Source organism: Cricetulus griseus, chromosome 3 (genome assembly GCF_003668045.3).
Source record: "Cricetulus griseus strain 17A/GY chromosome 3, alternate assembly CriGri-PICRH-1.0, whole genome shotgun sequence".
Classification (NCBI taxonomy): Eukaryota; Metazoa; Chordata; class Mammalia; order Rodentia; family Cricetidae; genus Cricetulus; species Cricetulus griseus.
In genome coordinates this window covers 102,578,431-102,604,140 of record NC_048596.1, presented here as the reverse complement: position 1 = coordinate 102,604,140, position 25,710 = coordinate 102,578,431, and the positions used below count along the sequence as shown (strand labels likewise).

General features: G+C 44.8%; 1 protein-coding gene across 5 annotated transcripts in view; it reads left to right on the top strand.

Annotated features, from left to right (window-relative positions):
- Window positions 1–25,710, top strand: part of Tenm4 (teneurin transmembrane protein 4) — a 719,910-nt gene that overhangs the window by 626,426 nt on the left and 67,774 nt on the right. For all 5 annotated transcript variants that reach the window (XM_027407666.2, XM_027407667.2, XM_035442393.1 and 2 more), the window contains 2 exons: window positions 9,726–9,942; window positions 22,511–22,630. In XM_027407666.2, coding sequence (XP_027263467.1) covers window positions 9,726–9,942; window positions 22,511–22,630 — 337 coding nt within the window. The remainder of the gene's footprint in view (window positions 1–9,725; window positions 9,943–22,510; window positions 22,631–25,710) is intronic.

The window sequence follows — 25,710 nt, the reverse complement described above, 5'->3', positions numbered from 1 at the left end:
ATTGGCTTGTATTGTTTTCGTGTATGGTTGTTTGTTGTCTGAATTGAAAACCAGAAAGCATCTGAATGTGACTAGGAATTGGTTGGTCTCCCAAGCCTCTGTGGGGTTGCTCAGGGTATCTCAAATGCCCTCAGATTTCACCCCAGGGAACTGGGTGCTGAGAGGGCCCAGAGGGACAAGCACTGGGGATCTGACACTCAGCACCAGTTCCTCTGTGTATGTTGGATGCTGATGAAGACTGCGTTCTCCTATCTTTTTTTTAAAAATTATTTATTTATTATGTACACAGTATTCTGCTTACATGTATGCTTGGATGCCAGAAGAGGGCACCAGATCTCATTACAGATGGTTGTGAGTCACCATGTGGTTGCTGGGAATCAAACTCAGGACCTTTGGAAGAGCAAGCAGTGCTCTTAACCTCTGAGCCATTTCTCTAGCCCCTGTTTTCTCCTGTCTTACCTGTGTGAATCCCTTCATGAAATGCAATCACACATGTCTTCTCACATGACACACAGTGACCATCCATAAAATGCCCACGTCCACTTCAAAGATGGTGAAACTGTGGTCCACCTGTGCCGGTGACATTACCTCAGGGTGTCTCCACTACAGGGTCATAGTAAAAGCCACAGCTGTAAAGTGCCTCAGGTGAAACTGTGGTCTACCTGTGCTGGGTGACATTACCTAACGTATCTCCACTGTAGGTCACAGTAAAAGCCACAGGTTACAGCTGTAAAGTGCCTATGATGAGGCACTATAACACAAAGATGAAAATCACATTCCCCAGATCTTCCTCACACTGATTGTGTGACCACGAGTGAGCTGCTCAACTTGTCCTTCACAAGTGTCAGCTCTCTTCCTGATCCTTTCTGCCTGAAATCACAGAGCATCACATTTAAAATATATAATTATATATAATTTTCATTGTAATTTTGCACCCTATGAGGTTTTATATACCCCTTTCACACAAACATATAGTATATTTTGTATACATTGGTGGATTTTGACTGTTTTTATTTTCTTTATTAAAATCCACATTCCAAACTGGGTATGGTGATTCACACCAATAATTCTAACACTTAGGGGACACAAGCTCAAGAGGATCACAAGCTCAATGCCAATATGGGTTTCCAAATCAGACCTGGTCTTAAAAAGATCCATTGCAAACAATTAAATAGTCACAAAATAGAAAGTCCACATCTGCCTCATTTTCAAAGCTCCCCCTAACAGACTTGTAGGTAGAGCCATTTACATACAAGGACAGGGAGTCTCGGAAAACTAAAAACAGTTACTCAGCCTCACGCAGTGGACCAGCGGGAAAGCTAGACTAGACAGGAACTGTATCTGTAAAGGAGATGCCAGAATAAAAACTCCACTGGAATTTAAACAGCCAGATCCTTTTTGATAAAGCTTCCTGAAGCAGCTTCAAGGTATCATAATGTCTTCTGATGCTCCTGGCTCCATGAAAGACAATCGTGGGTGGCAATACCCCAACTGACAGATGAAGCCCAGAAGGAGAAATTTCAAGAAAACTGCAAACAAAGCTCTCTGTCCTTCTTTCTCCCGCCCCACCCCATCTCCCACTGAGGGAATGGAGCGCTCACACAAAGCCCTAGAATCTGGTCACCCTCCAGACTATCTCCAAACCACGCATTTCTCATGATAAGAGACAAGAGAGAAATTGACCTTTAAAAATCTTGTGTTCCAGGGAGCAGATAAAGATTTCACAAGCCCTTTTGAAAGAAGGCACGGAATTCATTATAGCAAATGACAAAAACTTCTCTGGGATGTGTATAGAAAGGGGAGGTGCACCTACCCTCCCTCCCTTAGACCTCCCCCAGGGCTGCTCACAGCTTGCTGTAAGATAGCTCTATGGCCAGACTGCAGACAACAGCAGATAGGGTTGGCTGATGCAAGCTTGCAGAGAGAGCGATTAGCTCTTCCCTGACTTACAACCACCAGTTTAAGCAAACCTGGAACAGTCACAGTAAAACTGCTTCTTCTCAGCAATCCTGGTCTGCATTTAAGCAATCTCTCCTCTGAGCTATATCCCACCCTGGGCTGAGGTGGGTCCTCACTTGGGGGATCTCCACTACCCCATGAGCATCCCTTCTTCCCAATGAGAGGGCTGAGCTCTTCCTGTATGGTTTCTGTCATAACTCGCACCCCTGATGGACCTGGGAAACTGATTCATCTGTTAGATGTGGGAGCCTCACAGAATCATCCATGCATTTGTTCTTTTACACTGTGAGCCTGATGCTTACATGGGCAAGGTGCTGTACTATGCATTGGAAACGCAGAAATAAGCAAGTCAGTTCCTGTCCCAATGGACATGGGTGAGGGGAACCAGAACACCCAAAGCACTGATATAAACTGTGAGCTGTGGCACACACCTTTAATCCCAGCACTTGGGAAGCATAGGCAAGCAGATCTCTGTGAGTTCAAGACCAGCCTGGGCTACAGAGATAGTTCCAGGATAGGCTCCAAAGCTAAACAGAGAAACCTTGTTTCAAAAAACCAAAAAAAAAAAAAAAAAGTAGACTATGGAAATGGCTAACATCCATTTATGGAGAAAGTGGTGAATTCCCATCTCCACCACTTCACTAGCAGGGTACACAGGGTAAATCACTCCCTCTCAACCCAAACCAATACCCTCATCTGTGAAGATGAAAAAATTAGCTCATCCATTACTGTTAGGTAGACAGCTTCATTCATTCTTACCAAGGAGGATGCTGGCAGGAGAGAAAGAAACTTTTTACCAAGTGACCATTCAGGGAGAGCAGTTGTTGGGGGTCACATAGCAAAGGGGAAGCCATTTCTAATCAAGTCCCTAGGATATGTTCCCAAAGAAGAGCCAGGCAACCAGCAGAGGACTTCACCTATTTCCATCCACAGCCCCTGACTGTAAAGCTCCAGGTATAGTCACTGCATGGGGAAGACACCAACCCTTCACTTGCTAACTTCGTCCTTTACAACCACTGATGTCTGGACAATCCCAAGGAGCTGGAGAGCTTCCAACCAGGGTCTTTCACAAACATATTGCTGCTCAATCCTACGATGTCCATGGCTAGAGTGACAGCTTCCAGCCTAAATGTCTCCCTTTTCCCAGTTCTGCAGATACCTACCTGCAGGGCAGGCACTGGAGAGGATGTGAGATGAGGTGGAAGTGTGCACAGTATTTGAGTACCGTCTCAAGTTCAAGGGTCAGGAATACATGATCCCCTTCAGAAAGTTCAATATGCTATCCAGTCTTCCCCATTCCTTAACCTTCTGCTTTTCTTCTAGTCACACCTCTCTCTTTCCTTTGTTTTGCCCTCCACTCGCCATCTGAGGTCATTCCTCACATGGCATTGCTATGCCTCTCTATGATCCAGGAGCCCATGTTTTCTTCCATTCCTCTAGGCTGTCACCATAGAAGAATGTGAGGTTTCAGAAACTCAAAGAAAAAGGAAGTTTCTGGAGAAAAAAATTCCTTCCCAAAAGTTAGGTTCTTAAGTTAGGAGAATTTTGCTGAAAAATTGGAGGACATTGAGGGTAATTCTGTTTGACTAGCTTTTCCTTCTGTGATAAAATAAGGACCTCAAAATGAAAATATAAAATATATAAGACAAGACAGTTTATAAATCCCAATGTATTTGCAATGTACAGTTAAATGAGTCATAAAGCACCCAGAAAATATAAGTACTTCTAAACCAGAGGTGCTCCCAGATTCCAGGTTGGTTGTTTCTTCCCCAGAATTCACTCTTCTGTCCAAAGCACTTTTCCTTATCATATACATTTTCTAAAACTTATCATCTGTGGCTAAGAAAATTGAATTATGAAGGAGCACACACATATGCATATGTACACATACACACATGTATATACACATTTACACACACATACACAAGCACATACACACATACATGCATACACACATACATACACACATTTGCATACATACATGCATGCATATAAATACACAAGCATACACACATGCCTATATACACATACATGCATACACACATTTATTTTTTTATTTGAATTAGAAACAAGATTGTTTTCCATGACAATCCCAGTTCCCTTCTCCCTCCATTCCTCCCCTACCAACACCCCCAATTAAAACCCTACCTATCTCATATCCCTTCTGCTCCCTCTGGATGGTGAGGCCTTCCATAGGGTGTCATTAGTGTCTATCGTATCCTTTGCTATAGGGCCTAGGCCCACCCCCGTGTGTCTTGGCTCAGGGAGTATTCCTCTATGTGGAATGGGCTCCCAAAGTCCACACTTATGTTAGGGATAAGTACTGAACTACTACAGGAGGTCCCATAGGTTTCCGAGGTTTCCTCACTGAAACCCATGTTCCTGGAGTCTGGATCAGTCCCATGCTGGTTTCCCAGCTATCAGTCTGGGGACCAAGAGCTCCCTGATGTTCAGGTCAGCTGTTTCTGTGGGTTTCACCAGCCTGGTCTGGACCCCTTTGCTCTTCACTCGTCTGCATCTGGATTCCAGTTCAGTTCGGTGATTAGTTGTGGGTGTCTGCTTCTACTTCCAACAGCTGCTGGATGAGGGTTATCAGGAGGCATATAAGTCAGTCATCAATCTCATTATCAGGGGAGGGCATTATGGTAGCCTCTCCTCTGTTGCTTAGATTTAGCTGGTGTCATCTTTGTATATCTCCAGACATTCCCCTAGTGCCCGATTTCTCTGTAAACGTAAAATGTCTCCCTCTATTATGGTATCTCCATTCTTGTTATCTTCTATTCTTTCCCCCGACTCAACCTTTCTGTTCCCTCATGTCCTCCGCACCCCTCCTCTTCTCCCCTTCTCATTCTCCTAGCTCCCTCCCCCCTCTTCCCGTGCTCCCAATTTGCTCAGGAGGTCTTGACCCTTTCCCCTTCTCCAGGGGACCATCATATACACATTTACATACACATGCATGCATATACATACACAAGAGCACACATACACATACATGCATACACACATACTTAACACACACACACGTACACAGACATAAGCAAACACACACACACACACACACACACACACACACATACTGAAGAGCTGACATGCACAGTGTCGCAGGATGACATATGCTATTTTGAAAACAAAGGTTTTGCACAAATGCTGAGCTTATATAATGCAGTTTTGAGAGTGAAGTTTGTGGGTCCCGTTCATTTAGAAATATGTGCCTCATTTAAGTCTGACGGCAGAGGAGTTGCCCACATGTATTAGGAGGAAGCATCAGCATAACAAGGTGCCAGCAGGCAGACTTTCTGGCCTGACATCAATCACTAACCCACTGTGCACACAGTGGGCAATCCCACAGTCCTGAAGTTTCTGGTAAGAGTGTGGTTTACGTGGTATCTCCTCTTCCTAGACACTAGTTTGAAAGGGCCCTGAGAGCTACAGTAACTTAATTTACATGTGCCACCATGGTTGGCTTTATCCAGTTCAGTCCTCTGAGATCACACTGTACCCAGAATCCTGCCTGGAATATGTGCAAAGGAAGAGATCAGGGCTTGATTGAATGGCAACTGGTTGCCAGAATACTCACTGAAGTAAAGTACCTGTCCTCGAAAGCCACAGTAACTGTCCTTGGTTGGTTCTTACATAGAAACTTCTCACTGCCCCCCTCTGTGATACTCACAGCATCACTGTGAAGTAGGTTTCATGGTGAGTCATCTAACAGATGGAGGCGAAAAGCTCAGAGCTTTTGCTGGGACATTTATTTCCAGCAAAATGCCCAAGTGGATCATCATAGCACCCTATTGACCACAAGATATAACAACTTACTTTTAAAACTCAGCGAAGGAGAAAGGGGGAGCAGAGGATCCCTGGAACTCAGAAATAAAATGGAACTGAAAGCCAGGGCAGCAAGCACAGAAGCCGTGACACACTCATACTGACAGGGCATACTCACAGTGGGGCATTGCCCTGACACCACACAGAAAACTGGAACCCTCAGAGGTGAGCTCTCAAACATGTGCCTGCTAGAACACAGAGGGTAGCATGGAGCTAGGGTACAGAAAGAGGCATCTGTGAGAGACAGAGCTCACAGAATAAAGGTCCTGTCATAATATTATATACCAGAGTACTAATGCCAAGCTAAAAAAATCCACCCCCAAAGCCATCCTGCATGAGTGTAGGTACTCTGGTGTGGCAGGCAGAAGTCACTGGAAGTCATGCTAGAGGGTTAACCAACCATGTGAGATCCCCAGTAAGAATTCTAGAACAGGCAGGAATTGACTGACTACAGGCTGGAGTTAACAACTATAGCATACAAGAGGATTACCACTTGCAAGGATGTAATCCAAGAGAGACTACCATAAATAAGCTTTTATGTGACTACAGAGATAACTGATGTATAAAACCATAAGGATGGAACAAGATATAACCAGGAGGGGAAAAAAAAAACAGGGAGATTTCGAAAAGTCCCAAAGAAACCATCTACAAATCTTAAAGTATGGTCATTTAAATTAATGACCCAAGGGACAAATTAAATAGCAGACCAGACACAAATGAAGGGAAAATAAGAGAAATAGAATAGAAGTCTGAGGAAATATATCAGAATGAGACACAAATAAAAAGATAGAAATGCAGAGGTTGAGAGGCATGAAATAGGAGATGGCCCTTTAAACTTTTATTGGTATTCCAAAGAAAGGGCTAAAGAGAAATAAAGAAAGGAGCATTCCCAGCTTATAAGAGAATTTTCCAGAACTCATGCAAGATGAAATCCTAAATAAAATGCCTAAGGTATGGCATATGGTCCACTGTAGAGCATACGTGCTGTATCCTGGGCTTGAAGACAGTCAGGCTACAACTTTTCTAGACAATCTGTTTCATTGTCACAAGATACCCAAAGAAAGCCTCATACAGGCCATGAGGACAGATTCATGAGTCTAAAGAATGGAGCATCTTTCTTTGTTGTTATACATAGCTAAAGAAAGTGAAGTTGGAGACATTAAGTGACTTGTACAGGCTCACACAACTCATGTGAGGATGGGGTGCGGCCATCTGGCTGGAGAGAAGTCATCTTGACTGTTGAACATGGCATGATAGGGCATTGTTTCAGTAGGATTCTTAAATTCCTATTCTCCACTTACAAAACTATTCCTGTGAGTCTCTCCAGGATGACTCAAAGAACATTCCATATGTCAGAAAGAACTGAGTTCAAATGCCCCCTCAACTTCTTTACAAACTACCTCTATGACCATCAACTTTATCACTTCTGACCTGTGGTACCTTCTCTCTGAATTGACAGTGATGACAGGGGCTGCCTTACAGGAGGGATAGGAGCTAAGACCATTAGTTCTTATAAAGCATTTAGCACAATGCAGGGCCTGACATGACTGTCATTTATCATCGTCATCAACCTAATACAGTTGTCGATGAGAACCTCCCTATTCCTGGTTCACCTTCCTGGGGTCTGGAGAGTAGACATCCCTCCCTGGCAGGAAACAGTGCCTCCCAGGTTGCCACAAAGTAGAGGGTTTATAAGAGGTAAAAAGCAGGCTTCCAGGGACTACTTTTCTGGTAAACAAGAGCAGGCAAGAGCTAATAAAATTTCAAATTAGCCATGACTTTTCACGGCCCTTCAATTGTGCTAGCTGATTTAATGGTCAACGTCCCTGCTCGCCGGGATTGAATAATGGAGTGTCTACAGAGTTATGGATACAGCCACTGAAGATGCCGTGCTAACATCAATAGCAGAATGCAAATAACCCTCTGCTTGGGCTGTAATTATGTGTTTAAGCGATGTCTGATGGGGGCAGCAGAAGAGTGTGTGACGAGACCTGCTGATGGCAGCATAGGGTGGGTGCTTTGCTAGGCAGTGGGACCTGGAGACTTGAAGACAAGTTAGGGTTACCACCCAAAATAACACTGGGCTGAGGGACATAGGGTGGCTCTGCCAGGTAAATAGTCCCTCATTTTAGTAAACCATGTTCTAGGTTCAGGGTCAGAGGGGAAACTACCCTCTGTTAAGCACCTAGTGTGTTAGATTTGGGGATGTAGGGCTACATAGTTTATTGTGGAATGGAAACTTTCGTGAAGTCTTATTATCTGCATAAGAAACATGGGAAGCTGAGTAAGTAAAATGCCTCAGGGTGGAAGGAGAGACTCCATGGTTGTCCCCTTAGCTCTACATGCACACTATGGCACATGCTTTTACACACACACACACACACACACACACACACACACACACACACACACACACTTGAAGAAAACTTAGTAATTTTAAAAAGAAAAAGATGTAGGAATCTGAGACTAGACAGTTTAAGTGACTTGCCCAAGGTCATACAATGGGAAGAGCACAGCTAACATCTGGTCCCCAGTTGTCTAGATCTGTACTACCATCCAGGAGACTCTTGGCTATTATACAGAAAATGGGAGAAAAAATAGAAAACAAACAAAAAAGGGAATATTGCCAGGGATATTTGTCCCTAATTTACTTACAGGGGGGCATGGGAAACTGGGATTGAAGACAACCAGGAGGCTTGGCCGTTTGACTAAAAGATAAGTTCCCTAAGCACTGCTCATTTTGCCATTGAACACATCATAGAAGGGTAGGCCTGAGGGGACTCAGCCAGTGAGAAGGTGAGGACCCAAGGCTAGCCAGTGTGTATGCCACGCCCTATGGGTGCAGATTCTACACTATAAACCCTAGGGAAACGGAAGTGTAGCATTCCTCCTACATTATTGGTGAGGACGAGGTATTCAGAGAGACTGAACTTGGCAAGTTGTCTGGGGTCAACCTTACAAACAGTGCTGAGACATGAACTTCAGTCTCCATGCCTCATGAGCCTACCATCAGATCATACTGCTGAATATGGTAGGGTGAAGAAGATTTTCTGGCCTTTGCAGACTGTTACTTGGGAACTATAAAACTACCTTGCAATAATGAAGCCAAAAATCTGTAACCTGGGATAATCTCTTTCTTTGCATTTTTGGAAAGTTAGAGAGCCATCATAGCTTAGAGGGCCTGAAGCTATCCATCCATGTGGTAAAGGGAACTCACAGAAGGCAGAGCTGAAGGGCCTCTGAAGTCCTCTGATCCCACAGCTGAGGGAGATGCTACAGTTACAGGGCCTTACCATTCTTTCTTCTTCTTCACGCCGGAGCCAGGTGGTCACCAGGTCTTAGATTTTACTAAGTCTCTCAAAAGCATCAACTTTTCATTCTCCATCTGTGTACCACTCTAACCTAAGCTGCTTTATTTCTCACTGGTGCAGCCTCAGCACCACCATCTTCCCATCTGGCCTGTGAGTTTTAACAGTGTGTCTCAAATGAAGTCACCTTCTATTTCAAGCTTTTAGGGGTACCTATTGCCTGATGGCAGAATTGCAGCTCACTAACATGGACTAAACGGCCCAGCACAGCTGTCCCACCCAACACCGAAGCCTCATCCTTTGCTGCTTTCCCTAAACACTAGCATTTTGGCTCAGCATCTCTGATGGCCATGCATTCTCTCTCCTCTGAGCTTTCCCATAAATTCTTCCCACTATCTCTTTAGAAGAGGAAAAACAATGTACACACCATATGCTTACTTATCTGTATTAGATAAGTCTAACCTATTAGACTGAAAGGCTAGGGCCAGAAGCTTCTGAAGTACCTGGATCTTCCTGTGCTCAGAAATAGCCTTAGCTTCTGTCTGCATTTGAAGTTTGCCAGTGAGGGAAAGATAGGCAAAGATGCCTGATTGAACATAGTTGTATAAACCACATGCTCTGTTACCCCTGCAGATGGCTTGGTGGACTGCATGGACCCTGACTGCTGCCTCCAGCCCCTCTGCCATGTCAACCCACTGTGCCTAGGCTCTCCGGACCCTCTGGACATCATCCAAGAGACACAGGCCCCTGTATCCCAGCAGAACCTACACTCCTTCTACGACCGCATCAAGTTCCTCGTGGGCAGGGACAGCACACATATCATCCCTGGGGAGAACCCCTTTGATGGAGGGTGAGTCCATGGGGCTCAGCTCCAGCAGCAGCTCTTGGAGGGAAATTGAGTCATGTCTGGGTGTGAGGAGGCTGAGAGGGTGGGTGGGCCCTGGAGGTTCTAATGTGTTTGCAAGAGAGGCAAAGAAGCAGCCTTCGGTACCCACACTGACAAAACTGCTGTCCGAGGGCTGCTCCCACTGGGTGATAGATGGGGAGAGTGAAAAATCAAAGGTCTGAGGGGAATCTTGGATCAATATCCACTTTGCAGTCAGCTCTTTCTGATCCTGTGGTCTCCACATGAGCTGAAGGGCTTTGACACTGTTTGCCCTCATAGCTGATGGAAGGCTTTACTAACCTGGAGGCAGGGACCGTTGCTGCACCCCAGGCCACGTGTCCACACATTCTTTCTTTGACATTTGTGTCATCCGGTGAATGTTTTCTCACTGAGACCTACTCTGTGCCAGGTCCAGTGCTAGGATGGCAGAAATGAGTAGAACATCCTGTTCACTGAGCTATGAATGAATATAGTTATGATATGCTTGACCAAAAGTATGTGGCAAGGGTGCTAAGGGACACAGAGGGAGGAGGTGCTCTTGGGCACCACTTATGTGGATACATTAGAGGGCACATTCTTAAACATACCCCAAAAGGGACATGGTGGCTTTTCCACATGCGCAAGTCCAGTCACATGCTAGAGCCAGGAACAGCAAGAGTGAGAAAAAAAAATGACATTTCTTGGCCAGAGCTGCTGCTTTTGTTTCTAGGCAGGAAGCTGCTGCTATCTTATTCAATTGTGTGATTTTTGTGTATACGCTTTGTGGGCCTTCCCCTGGCGTGAGTTCTTTTAATCAACTGCAGATATAAATAATATTTCTACCAAGGAAAATGTTACTTGCTCAGCCTTTCATGACCAGCCCATATGGCATCCGATTAGGGCTATGGTTTGTCAGTTGCCTGTAGCTGTTCTGTTTAAGGAGTGCCCTATTCAAGCCAACCTGCTCTGTGCCAGCAGGAATATGCCCCCAGGGTGTCTTCCTGGTGACATGCTGAGCCTACTGCTTAAGCTCTATGAGATGCCATGGGACCTGCACTGGGTTCTCGGCACGGCTTCTCCAGTACAGAAGGCTTGCATGGACTTGAGATGCCTGTGCTAGCGGAAGATCCGAAGCTAAACTCCACTTCAGCTCCTGGCTCTGCCACCCCTGTGTACATAGCTCTGATGAGGGACAGAATAAAATGAGTCATCCTATGTCTACCACCCCTCTAATCCGTGTTCTCCAGGCAAATCCTGCATCTCACTCATTAGAGCACTCAGTAGTTGCTCAAGAATATATGTGCACATAAATTGCCTTGAAGAATGAAAAATTAAAAGGGAGAAAGGAAGGGAATGGAGGAAGCAGAGGGAGGAGAAAAGAGGAAGAATGGAGGGAAGGGGGGCAGATGAACACATTATATAGTTTACTTGGTTTTATATGGAGGATTCAGTGTCCTGCAGGATTAAATCTCCTATCAGACACCACACTGGAGGTGGGGAGCAGAAGCTGGAGAAGACAGCTCCTAGATCCTTTTTACACATCTGTTACTTTCAGTTAAGTTCCAGACACTTGGAAGGCAGAAACTATTCATCTCTCCAAACCTGTGACACTTCAAGAAGGGCCTGGAATATGGTATTTGTTCTACAAATGAGTAGATAATGGAAGGTTTCAAAATGTTAGTATGAAATCCCTCTCTCCTGGCACTTGCCTGAATCAGTATGCCCCTGCTCCTTGCTGATCTAGATTCAGAAGAAATAGCCATCAATCACCATGGATCCCCAAACATCCCTCTGTCAAATAAGCCTTGGTGACCAGTCATCAGAAACACAAAGCTTCAGGTGCCTACTACATGGTCTCAAATGGGTCTAGAGGTAAAACCCTTCTTTGTGCGATTGGGATGAAGTGGAGTCTGCTACCCAGCTCAAGTTGTTTTATTCTTTCCTCTTGTGTGAGAGGGTGGTGTAAGTGTAATGGGGAAGGCTCAGTGTTTCCTTCCTGGCTTTACCACAAGCCAAGCATGCATGAAATATAGTAAATAGTTCACAGCAGCCATAGAAAAGATTAAAATAAAGGATCTGTTTAGGAGGTGCCCTATTCATGCCAGCTTGCTCTGTACCAGCAAAAACACATGTCCCCTGGCTGTCCTCCTGGTTACAGGCTGAGCCTGGCACCTAACAGATCAGTAGATGATGGCTTTTATAGTGGTAGCATATCACAAACTAGGACAAGCCTTGCAAATAGACAGACCTGGACAAAAGGGCAGTTGCATCCTTTTCCTTACTGTATAACCTGGGGGAAAGAAAAAAATCTTATGCTTTTAAAGGTCCAGTCTCCTCATCTGAGAGCCTGGGTGAGTAATGTGTGTGTCAGAGAGTTGCCTGGAAAATTAAATGGAAAAAAAGTACACAAAGGCTCAACCCGAAGCACCTGCCACCCAGAAACACCTCAGATAATTATCTAATAGCTTGATGATGGAGGCGATGGTGTTAAGAGCTGCCAGCTCTACTGTCTTAATTGGAAGCAAAGCTTGAGAATCAACCACTCTCCAGAAAAGTTCAGCCACTATACAGGGAGAAATGGGTTTAGACTGTTGGATCACTACCTGAGGATAAGAAAAGGCTGTATTCTTGCCAGCCAACTGACATCAGGATCCTTGTTAGTGAGGAAACCAGAGACACTTCTCCAGGGTGCAGCTGATGGACAGACAGGCCTGCCTCATGTGTAACAGTAATAAGCCTGTGCCTAACTCACATCCTGACATCCTATATGTTGTATCACAAGTTGCATAGTTTGACTGTGATTTCATTCAACAGCTTCCAAGATGTCACCCCACAGTCCTTCTGAGTCCGGTAGGGATGGCAGGCCTCAGAGGGTAACTCCTTTACTGTGCAGATTCACTGGCAGGTGTCAGGCCTGGAGAGATTCAGAGTGAGGGGTTCAAGGTCACTGCTTGGAACTGGCTGGACCTCTATGAGAGATGGAAGTAAACAAGCCATTATCACAGTACAGGCCTCTCCTCAGCAGCCATCCTGTGCCTGGTATGAAGCAGGAAAGCATTCAAAGAGATACATAACTCAAGAAGCTATATGATAGGGATACCATTCTCATACTTCTATACAATACCCCATATGGTGCTGGAAATAATGGAATAAGGAGGGGTAGGCCACAGCTCCTCAGGAAGGGAGGCTGGACTCCATGGAAGAAAGCACCAGGGTGATTCAGAGATAAGGCAGAAGCACTTCAGAGAAGGATGAAGAACAGGGAAGGCCTCCCTAGCCTCCTGCTGAAGTTACTTTTGTGTCAGCAGACACCTATAAGAACACCTTAGAGGGAGGGAAGGTTTGTCTTGGCTCACAGTTTAGAGGTCTCAGTCCATGGATGGCTTGCTCCCTCGCTGTTGGCCTGTATTGAGGCAGTGCATCAGGGTGCAAGAGTGTGTGGTGGAACAAAGGTGTTTACTGCATGGTAGCCAGGAAGCAGAGAGAGACTGGGGAAGTGACCTGGGACAATGGCCCCAAGAATGTGCCCCTCAGTCACCTATTTTCTCTAACTAGAGCCCCACTTCCTGCGGTTTTCACCATTCCAATAATGTGGGAAATTATTATGATTCCTTCAGTGGATCCATCCATCAGTTAGGCTAGAGCCATTGTGAAACAGTCACCTCCTATGGATTAGATCCACTAGCTAAGGCCTGAGACTTCAGCACCAGCTTCTTTTAGAAAACACCTCCTATCCAAACCATGTCACCATTCATCAGTGTCCCAGAGCCCAATACAATGCTTGGCTAAACCACATGTTCAGCATAGGTTTAACAAAGACAGTAGCTCTGACATTCTTCCACTGCAAGTATAATGACCACACAAAGTGATAGAGCCCTCAATAACCTCAGGGGATCCTAAAGTGGTAGGCCTTTAGGATTCAAGCCTAGGCACCACCATCATCAGATTAGGTAGTATAAATACCATTGTCCCTCCTGACCAGGATACCCAGACCACCAGCTGCCCTTACATGTTGTCGTAGGTGAATATGATGAAGGCACTTGTTATTGAGACTTGAGTGAGAGAGAAGGAGCTACTGAGGTCTCAGATGGAAGAAGGGTCTCCAGCTGTCCAAGCAGAAAGGAAAGAAAATAGGTCGTAGACTATGGAACATGGAATCAGACAGCCAAGAAAGGGACAATAGCCCAAGTATCTCCTGGAATCCCCCAAGGCAGAGCAATTTCCTCTTTTGGTTGTGCAGGTGTCTGAGCAGGACTAAGAAGTTTGAGAATCTTAATGAAGGGCAGAAAGAACCTCCATGAGTAGTTACTTGTTACACAAGATGTTCTGACAGAATAACCACCCAAAGCTAGTTGAATCTAGGTTGAGAATGCGTTTGAGAACCCTGTCTAGGTCTGAGAAAGGACATGACGTTGACAAGTCTTGCTGGTTGTCAGCTCACTCAGTCAGAAGATAGATGTGGACAGGATGCTATGAGATTCAGCTGATAGAACATGGTGAGCCCAGAGGAGAAAGACCCAAAATGATAAGGGGTGTGAGTTGGAATGTGTGGATGTGTGAGCATGTGTGTACATGAGAGTGCATGGACATGTGAGGGTATGTGAAATGTGCGTGCATATGTGTATTTGTGGATATGTGTGTGAATGAGTGCTGTAGGGAAAGCTGGATTACTTCCTATGGGTTTCAGTCACACAGCAATTAGAAATGCATGCTAGATTGAGAAACCAAGATAGGGAACAGTATGAGTTTCTAGGGAATCAGAAAATAGAGGATTTTAATGGAGATGGAAGATAATTATGGTGGCATTCTTTAGGAGGCATGCTCTAACATTTGAAATCAAGACGGGCTTAGGAAGTCAAGTAAATGAGCATGGTAAGCACAGGAAACACACTGTAGATGGCGACCAGAAAGGGAACGTAAGGGCAGGGACCCAGAAAGATCCACAACCATGCTAAAGCATTGTGTCTGACTCAAGACTCAAAGTCATCTCTAAACATAGAGGAAATAACCATCATGGGTCTTAAGCCTTCAGAATTTCTTTTATATCCCTAAGTAAAATGCAAAGTTTTCACAAATTTTAAATATGAGAGTTTAAAAAGGGAAAAGTAATGGAAAAAAAAACAAATGATCCTACATGTGATATTATTTTGACCAGTCCACTGCCAAGTATAAACTACACCCAAGTGTTGGTGCCACCGAGTTACAGATGGGCATCCACTCCCCATCCCAGACTCCTGCCCGACCTCTGTCCCAGGCCTCAGACAGCCACCAAGATCTTCCAAGATGCTGAGCCATAGGGATCTCCTAATGAACTTCAGATAAACACCAGCTTCCTGACAGCTGGCCTCTGAGTGAATTTATTATTGAATTACACTCCTGCTCCTTCAAAACAAACTGAGCTGACAGGCTACCCCATAAGTTACCAAAGAGGGAAAAAAAGGAAAGAAAGACAATGATAAATTACCTACTGGAAGATGGAAAAAGATAAAGATCCTGCTTCCTCCAAAATGTCAGCCGTAATATATTATTCATGTTGGTTTTTAAAAATCCCTCCCCACATTGAAATGAATGTTTATGATGATAAAGCAACAAGGTGGATTCAATTGAGGATGCAGGCAGCAACGGCTCACATCATCCTGATGAGCAGCTAACAACTCCTCCTCGGCCACTTGATCATCCCTTTATTGATTTCAAAAGGAATTACCATCCCTGTTTGCTTTGCAGCCTAAGCATGTTCCTCCTTGTCCATCACAGGAAGCATTAGCAGAGGAGGCCATGGTGATGCGGAGACAATTTAGTGCACAGGGAGAGGGGACCTAGATCAAGTTCTTCTGTGAGTCAAACAAATAACCTTAGACAAAGGAGACTCGCTCCTCTCTGTACCATGAGGTTCCTAATTCCCACTAGGTTGTTCTGAAGATTCAGTGAGATAAAATACCCAGAAACCCAACAGCTGTCTGACGCTTATAGGCAGAACTAACACAAAACATTCAGCATCCCGTGCTTTTTGTCAGGCATTGCTAGGATTACTTTCTATAAGTAGTGATGTGCTTAAGTTTCTACCTTCAACTCCCAAACCATAGTGCAGAGGGACTCAGTTGGTGGCCCTTGTTTTAGAACTTGAAAAACTGAGGCCCAGAGAAACTGAATCAGGAAGTCAAGGTCATAGACTTGTAAATTGTAGAGGCATCTGTTCTCGGCTGAATCTCGCGTGTTCCAAGTTCAGCATCTATAGTTCAAAAATCTCTACAGCAAGATGCTGCCACACTCAACATATCCAGCTGGCTCTAACCAGCTCGTTAATGCCACACAACATAGCACAACACACAAGGAGGCTTCACGCTACAGAGCACTGGCTGAGAGCAGCCTGGCCTGGGCCTGGAGCCCAGCCTCCTTTAAAAGCAGTATGACTGTAGACACATCTCTTACAGACTTCAGATAAATTGTGGTTGGTGCTGGAAAAATCCCATTCAGTCAGCAGGCGCTCACAGAAGACGGTTTAAGAGTTTGTACAAGTCAGGCATATAAATCCACTTAAAGTGCCTTATGCAGTGTGGTGATTTACATAACCAATAGCAGCATGGAGCAGCAAACACTGTAAGGCAGGAAAAGCATGCAGTTAGTATTTGCTACCTAGATCCCTAATGGTTTTTCCAATACCCTGAATAGGAGCTATTTTCTTTGAATAACCAAAAAAGAAAAAAGGAGTTTCAGATTCTCTCCCTTCACTTAACATTTCCTTTATCTATTTGTACACTATACTTCAAACAGCAAACCCCAAACCTAGCTCATTCCTAGCATTTTTTTGTTAAGTGTTTCAAACAACAGGTACATGCAGAAGCCAAGTGAACCATCAAAGGACAGGAATCCCTACCTTGGGAAGAAGTTTCAGTGCTTTCTGCCTGGGGTCCCTAAACCCATCCCCATTAAGGTCAAATGGCTCAAGGTCCTCTGGCACCACCCTCACCCTCAGCAAGAGAAGCATCTCATCTCTTGATTCAGTAAATAATTTATTAAGAGCTTATGCCATGCCACACATTCAAATTCTAGGACAGTCCCTTGAAAGATGTTTTCCTCTTCCTACTAAAAATGAGCATCAGCCATGCCCAGTGCATGAGAGAAATGTGTTGGTCCTGTCTACATGGGGTTTAACCCACTTTAGGAATAAGTGTGACTTGTTTTCAACAGAAGTAGCCCAGAGGGGCAGGAATGTGGCCACTGCTTGGTAAATGCTCTGGCTGAGTCTGAAAGATGAGCAGGCAGATTTCCAGGGAGCAGTGTCAGTGGAAGACAGTGGGAACAGCTCAGAGGCAAGAATGTTATGAACCCATTAAGATTCTGCAGCCCCCTGTTCTGACAACCGCTTGAACTGGGTCGAGTAGCACCAGGTAAAAACTATCAAAACTCTTTGGAAAAACAAACCCCCCAGCTGTTAGACACACATTAGATTCTGTTTTACACCGGATTGGGGAAACCTTCAGGAGACTTAACAGCTGAAAAGATGGAGACTCAGAAGTGGGGTGACTCTCCAGATCATAACAAGGAACTGTGACTTCCCAGCCACAGTTCTTTCTGCTCTTTTTCCCTTGAGTGACAGCCCAGCCTGTTTTGTTTTTTTTGTTGTTGTTGTTTTTTTTTTTTTTTATCTGCTCCATTATGAGTGATGGAGGGCTGGGTAGCAATCCATCTGTTGTCTCTCTGGCAGATTCTTCTCTTCCCAGGCCTGGCCTCTGGCCTCAGGAAGCAATCGGGCAGATCTCATTGCCACCAGCAAGGGCACCTTGTTCAGGCACTGAGTGTATAGTTGGAATAATGCCAGTATGTGTGACACCAGCCCTGCTGGCCTGGCAGAAGTGCCGCCTCCTGGCAGGGTTCAACCAGCCTAATTGCTTGTTTTGTGTCCCAGCTGCCTGACATATGCTAATTCCATGTGTTGACACTCTGATAACAGGGACAAACACACTAGGGCATTTCAAAATGTTTTTTGTGAGCTCTAGCAAGTAACCAGGAACTGGAATTCATATATCTCAGTAACTCTAGCACCTAGCACAGTGCCTGGCTCATAGGAGGTAGCTGGGATTATTGTGACTATAGATGTATGACACAGCAGTCACGACAAGGATTAAAAAGTGAGAACTAAGCCAATCAAGCTAATCTCTGGGTGACCTTGAGCAAATAGTTTCTCTCTGAGTTTCAAGTTCTTGGTCATTATTCACCCAACTAGCAGGAAGCTGCATCCCATGCTTGCTCTACCTCCTGGAGTCATGGCCCCAGACATGTGAGACAGCTTTGTAAAAGTGAACGGTGTGATCATGGGACAATCAAAGTCTTGGAGAGATAATCATAAGGTATAGAGGAGCCCAGAGGAAAGGATGATTAATTGGACCAAGAAGAGTTGGTGACAGCCTTACTGAAGTGATGACAGTGGAGGAGACTCTAAGGATGACTAGAAAATAAGACCTCCAACCTCTGTTATCCCAAGAAAGTGACCAAAGAGAAAATAGGAGACATCATCCTAGCTTGCTTTCTACTTCTGTTATAAAATTCCATGATTGAAAAGTAACTTGAGGAGGAAAAGGTTTGTTTTGTTTACATGCCTCACCATAGTCTTTCATGAAGGGCTTGAGGGCAGGAAGTCAAGGCAAGAACCTAGAGACAGGATCTGAAGCAGAGACCCAGAGAAAGGATGCTGCTCCCCATGGCTTGCTCAGCCTGCTTTCTTCCAGACCCCAAGACCACCTTTCTAGGAGCAGTGCTGCCCACAGTGGTCTGGGCCCTCCCACATCAGTCATTAAGCATGAAAATGGCCACACAGACTCACATATAGGCCAATCTGATAGAGACTTTTTTTTTAATTGAGGTTTTGTCTTCCTAGATGACCCTAGTTGAGAAAAAAAAAAAAAACTAACTTAGCACAGGATTTTGATATGAGCTAACTGGGAAACCCATAGTAACAATGATTCTCACCTCTGGTCAGTAGTTTCTTGACAAGGTAGAGTTTTACTGTCAAAGAAGCAGCTATTGTATCTTAGCCCCATCCACAACATGAAGCCTGACTTTCAGTATGAGGTCAGTGTCCCAGGAAAATGTAAACACCAACTCATTTGGGCTCATAAGAAGTGATTATTAGCCTAGTGGTGGTGGCCCATGCCTTTTGGATGCTGAGGCAGGTTGATCTCTGAGTTAGAGGCCAGTCTGGTCTACAGAGTGAGTTCCAGGACAGCCAAGACTACACAGAGAAACCCTGTTTATTAAAAAAAAAAAAGAACCAATCATTAAATTATTTAGGAATTTGGTACGCTGATTGATAAACAGCCATTATTTAAAATTAGAGATATGGCTTCTTCCCTACAAGACCCAGGTGTGATTCCTATTACCCACATGGTGCTATGCAACACTCTATAACTCTAGTCTCAATGTCTTTTTCTGACCTCCATGGGCACCAGACATGCATGTGGTACACAGACATACATACAGGCTAAACACTCAGACACATAAAATAAAAATTTCAATTTCAATTTAAAAAATCTAAACTATATAAAACTGAATTATATCAGAGGATTATACTCAAAACCTATGACTTCCTAAGGATTTGATTATATTTTATAATTATCATTGCTTTTGAGCTTGAGACTAAAGTAACCCTGAGATAGAAATACTACATATTAGTATACTACTGTGTATTTCTTCCCAAGGCTATATTCAGTGGTGTCATGTTAGTAGCTTGAATTCAGCCATGATGGGGATATATGCACCACAGGGTAAATACTACAAATTACAACTGCCCCTCTCCCTCACCCTCTCCCTTTCCTAATCTCTTTCACTCTCACTCTCTCATCTATCCTTAAACATTTACCAATACCCCACTGGTCATATCCATTGAATTAATACATAAGGGGAAATCATTGGGAAATCTTGCACTCACATCTTTTCAAACCTCCTTAGACAAAAGCACATAGCATGAAACACATACAGAGGCCGCCACAAAGTGACTTACCTATCCCCTTTTGTTGCAGGAAGGGGGTCTTAATGTTAAACAGGGTTTTCTTGACAACTGAAAACCCGTGGTTGAACACAAAGAGAATGGAAGTGTTTTCCTCTAGGACTTGGTTTCTGAGCCAAATGTGTGTCTTGCCATGAGGCCTCAGTGGCCTGGAGGGGCTTGGTGAGTCAACTTAATCTTCTCCAGAATCAAAAGCAGAATCTTCAGGAGCCTGCACTAACATTACATCTGCTCTGGTTTGCCAAACGAAGACTAAACGATAGCCAAATGGTGCTGATTTAATGTTTCCCAACAACCAGGAAATCCCCAAAAGAGAGATCAATCAGAGGATGCTGGTCTGCGTGAGCATGAGGTGGGGGCAGCCAGGGCAGCCCCATGAAGGAAACCACCCTCAGAGGGCTGGTTACCATCCAGGCAGAATCTAAAGGTACGGTGCATGTCAGGAGCCTGGAGAGTAGCCAGGACCAGGCGCTGAGATCTGTTAGTAATTCACTGGAAGGACAAAGTTCCAGCAATACAAAATTCAATTGTCCTCCATTAAAGAAAGCCTCTCTCAGTACCAGCTGAATGCAATTGATGGAATAAATCCTTCCCATTAGTGGAAAGATAATTTCACATAAATACATTGAGAGACCTTCAGAAGAGGACTGCAAGTCTTCGCTGAGCCTCGTCTGCTTAACTGGGTTGCCATGTAATTGCATTTAGACCAAGGGCCTCGGAAGGAAACTACTGACTGAATTAGCACTAGCCAGATTGTGCAGAGTGAGGTGAGGTGAGGTGGGATGGGGTGGGAGGGGTGAGGCTTGTAGTGCATTGTGGGTAGTTGTTGTTGCCTTCAGAAAGGACAAGCTGACACTAGTGAGACCAGCTGCTTGCAAGCCTGGTGTTAATTGCTTTTCTCATCAAACAGAGAAAAGCTTATCACTTGAGGGAAGTAAGGATCTGGGTGCCTAATAAAGATGGGATCAAGTTTGAGATTCTTTTTCTCATAGATGCCCACAGGCCTTATCAGAAGCTCTTCCATAGGCCAGGAAAAATAGTTCCTGAACTAGGAGAATGGAGAGAATGTGAGCGACAGTACCTGCATTTTTGCCCTACACCTGTCATCAATGGCTGTGTCCATAGTGCCTTGGTCTCTCAGAGCATTCAGTCAGGAGTGAATTCACTCACACCTTCATTCCACAAATTGCTCAGGAAAACACCAGTGTATCTGGGCCTAGAAATGCAAGGCCTGGAGTGCAGCCTTCTGCTGCCACTACCTTCCTAGTGGCTTTCCAGCAAATAATAAGATAGCCCCTCTTTATAAAAAGGAAAGGATCCTGGCAACTTCCAGATGGTTCCTTTGGCACCACCCAAGGCAAGGAGAGATTCTGTCACCATTGCATCTAGGGCAGGTCTTCTTTTGGTTTGCTTCCTACTTTGAGGTCCTTAGAAAATGTCATCTATAAAATGATTCTATTTCTGAAATACATACAAACCATCGTTCTACATGATGGCAAATCATCTGTTCATTTGCTCAATCCCCCGTTTTTGGTTTGGTTTGGTTTGGTTTTCACTGTGAGCGAGTACTTGCTAGTTATGGCCCAGGCACTGCACTATGGAGAACACCTTGGTGTGCCCTCACACCACCTGAGACCTAGGTGGAGAGGAGAGGGATGTGCAGTTTGGCAAGGTACCAAAGCATCTGTGTGAGGTTTGGAGGGAGTGAGGTATGGGTTGTGAGCAGGAACATCAAGAAAGCCTTAATAGAAGAGACTTCCTTTGAAGTAGGTGTTGAGGGATGGGAATGTTGGGAGGAGGTACATGCAGAATGACATTTTAGGCAGATGGGAGAACATTACACACATGCGCTCACACGCACGCACACACATACACACGCACACACACACACACAGCATTCTCCTGGCAAATGCAGGGAAAGCACATGGTTTGTTGTCTAGAGTACAGGGAACAAGTGGGGATGGGAGTCAGGGCTGGAAGTGGGGGCAGGTTCCTAAGGAGACACCCCAAGGAGATGCTATCATCTATCCTCTTTTTAATGCCAGGTGAAAGGAGGCACACCCCTCCATCCCCATCTCTTCCTTGTATCCTGCCTTCCAATAATGTGATGATGGTCATTGTCACTTACTCTGTACCAAGATGAAACAAATAAACGAACAAGCAAGAATGAGGCTCAAAGAACTGTTACATACCTGCATATGTTAGACATCTAGGAAGTTGCAAATCTGGGATTTGAACCTAGGGCACCTTACTCTGTAGTCCCATCTTAACTATACTGTGTTGTTCCCTGGAATCAGCTTTCTCTCCTTATATCAAATAATGGCCTTAGAAAAATAATGTTGGAGTGAGATATTGGAAAACATTTCCTGAGAGTGATTCTCTCAATGACAGTTTGATATCTTGAGAGGTGATAGATTATTATCGGAAGTGAACACCCAGGGCTCCTGAATGTAAGGCGTGTCTAAATGACCAGCCTTCTGGCTATGATGTCTAGGGATTCCCTGTTGACCATGAAAGGTACTTCATGCTTTCCCCCTTTTCTTCCCACAGGCATGCATGTGTCATTCGTGGACAAGTGATGACATCAGATGGGACCCCACTGGTTGGTGTGAACATCAGTTTCATCAATAACCCTCTCTTTGGGTACACAATCAGCAGGCAAGATGGCAGGTAGGAGACCTTTTGTGGACCATGGAGAGTTAGAGCCTGTGGTCTTGCAACCAAGGATTGGTTATGTGGACAGGGCTCAGACTTGGACCCAGGCAGCCTACCTTCTCACACCCAGATCTGCAGCTTACTGTCTTATTGAGACCTGTGCCCGACTCTTACCTCTGTCCCTTTGGCTGTAGACTACGCACTTCCTTCTCATGAGACTCTCACATAAACACAGGGCTGCTTATCTTGCTCCTCGTGTGAATACTGTCACATAGGCTACTTTATAATGGATCAGATGGCTCCCAGAATCTAACCATTCTCATTGTATAGCTTCTACCTTTCAACTGCTTACAAGTTGCTTCAATGGAAGCTGTTTGGGTGATAGCAAATTCTGGCCTTTTAATTCCCCTGAGAACCATAAGCAGTATGAAATAAAGCTAGGGTTTCCTTGATGGCCCTGGATCTCCCGAAATGACTAGAGTATGCTTGGACAAATATTGCCTCCCCAACCCTCAGCTTCTTCATCTATAACATGATTCTAACACTATCTGTCTTATAAACTGGGTGTGAGAATTAGAGGAATGGATAGGATAGTACAATGGATGAGGGATCACCTAGCACATAGTATGTGTTTATTAAATCATGATTTCAACAGGCGGTGGTAGCACATGCCTTTAACCCCAGCACTGGGAGGCAGAGGCAGGTAGATCTCTGTGAGTTCGAAGCCAGCCTGGTCTACAAAACAAGTTCCAGGACAACCTCCAAAGCTACAGAGAAACCCTGGCTCGGAAAACAAAAGAAAACAATAAAAATAAAAATAAATAAATAAACCATGATTTCCTGCCACACACTAGGATTCACTTCCTAATGTGACACATAGTAAGTAAATAAATAGTGGACGTTAAAATTACAAATTATGATGAATTATTGAATAACAAGGAGATAGTAGCACAAATATTTTAGAAAAAAAAAGAAGGCAAATGGAATATTTAGCCTGTCAGTGGTGATAAGTCCTCTATTTTTAATGAAATCAGGTGGTGTCAGTCCATCTGGCTGAGCGTGGGCCCATAAGGTTGATTCTTCACTCTGTGTTAGAAATTATGCTCCAGCCTGATTGATTTTAGCACCTCTTTAATCCAATATCAGATGTGAGCATGTCCCAGCCGAGGTGATAATGAAGCAGGACTCATCTGTTTGGAGACATGTGCCTCCTAGACAGCTTGGCAAGCCCGGTGTGGGGAGCTTCCCCTCCTCCATGGCAGTGGCAATGACCCAGCTGGAAGAGGTCTGTGCCAGTCCCCAGGAAGCAAGCTACTGCTCCCCGTCCTGCACAGTTTCTGTCCAGAAGCCCCTCAGCAGACACCCACCAGGGCAGGAAGGAGCTTCCCTCTTCACTATGTCTGTCTCCAGGTTTGGGATAATACAGAAATGGCAGCTGTGGGTATCCTAGGCCACGAATATTCTTAGAACACTCCCACCCACAGGGGAACAGTCACCAAATATGGAGCTTTTTCAGACTGCTCTTTTTGCCATGAAACTTGCCCCATGAAAGAACAAACTGTCAGTCAGTAGGACCTCTGGGCTTGCTTAGACTAGGTCCATGAAACATGCCATAGTAGTCCTACATGTGACCTTAGCAATCACCCATTCTTTGGCCTTCTGGGCTATGATTTCCCTGTTTGTGCTATGCTAGCCATATCTATTGCTTCTTGGGGCATTATATGCTGAGGGATGTTTCAGCCTCTAACATTGTGACATAGCCAGAAAGGGTGCCGCTTAGAAAGTGCATTTCAAATCAGTTCTTGCCCATGCACAGTGGGGCAAAAAACGCTCTTTCCACCATAGACATCATAATGTATGGGAAAGCAATCACTTGTCCCCATAGTGTCTGAAACTCCCTCTGGTGTATGCATCTGACCCTCCCCTCCTTCCTCCCTTGACTCAGTTTCTCTTACCCCTGGATACATAGGAGACGCCATAAGGCTAAAGATAGTGAGGAGGTGGGAATGAGTGAAAATGCACTGAAGGCCTAGGCTGCATCTGAGTCGCCTATGTAATCTTCACTTTCCAGGCAACACCATGACACTCTCACTGTTCCCCACCCACTTCACACCCCCCAACACACACACACACACACACACACACACACACACACACAGGACTTCAAATTTTAACAGTAGTTCAAACACAGAAAATAGTAACAGAGAAATTACCCAAAAAGATCATTTAAAAGATGGAAAATACAAGTCATGAAGAAAAACTAAGAGACCTCCTAACAAGGGGAACAGGTCAGGCTCATTGACTTGAAACATAGGGTTGTGCTGTGTGTGATGCCCAGGGAATTCCAGGGCTTGCCCATCCATCACCTATCTAGCTAATTAGTAACCCTGACAAGTGATTACAATGATCAGCCTAATTTTACAGATGGGGAAACCGAGGCTTGGAAGGGTGGTATAACTCACCTGTAATATAAGCAGTGGTACTTGGACCAGTGAGAGATGGACTCCATTTGAGAACCAGGCCTTCCCTCTGGGGTCAGGTCTACACTCACATCTATAACAGGATTTCCCTGCCAGATGAGCAGGCCTGGCCTTAGCCCATTGCACTCATCACCTGCCATGGCCAGCTGCCCTGAGCTGCTCACAGCCTTGAAGATGAATCTTTTCATGTTTGTCACCCCTCCCTTCCTTCCTCCCTCCACGCTGCCTCTCTTGAGCCCAGCTTGTGAGTTTGGCCAATTTTCTGTTTGGTTGTTTAAAACATTCTGGCAAAGTATAGATACTGACTAGTTCTGTGGCAAGAATATCAGCCTGTCCTGTGAGTGTTTCCCCCAAACTGTGGGTATTCTCCTGGAGAACTACAGTCTGGACTCTGGGACTACAATAAATGTCCACCCTGGTGTTTCTCCACCATCACTTACTAACTTCTTCTAAAGGTGTCATGAGCATATAAAGACCATGAGCATAGAGAGGCCATTCACATAGAGAGGCCATGAGCATAGAGAGGCCATGAGCATAGAGAGGGCCATGAGCATAGGAAGGGCCATGAGCAGCCAAGTATGTGGAAAGTTCCCGAAGAGAGAAGAATCTGTCTTA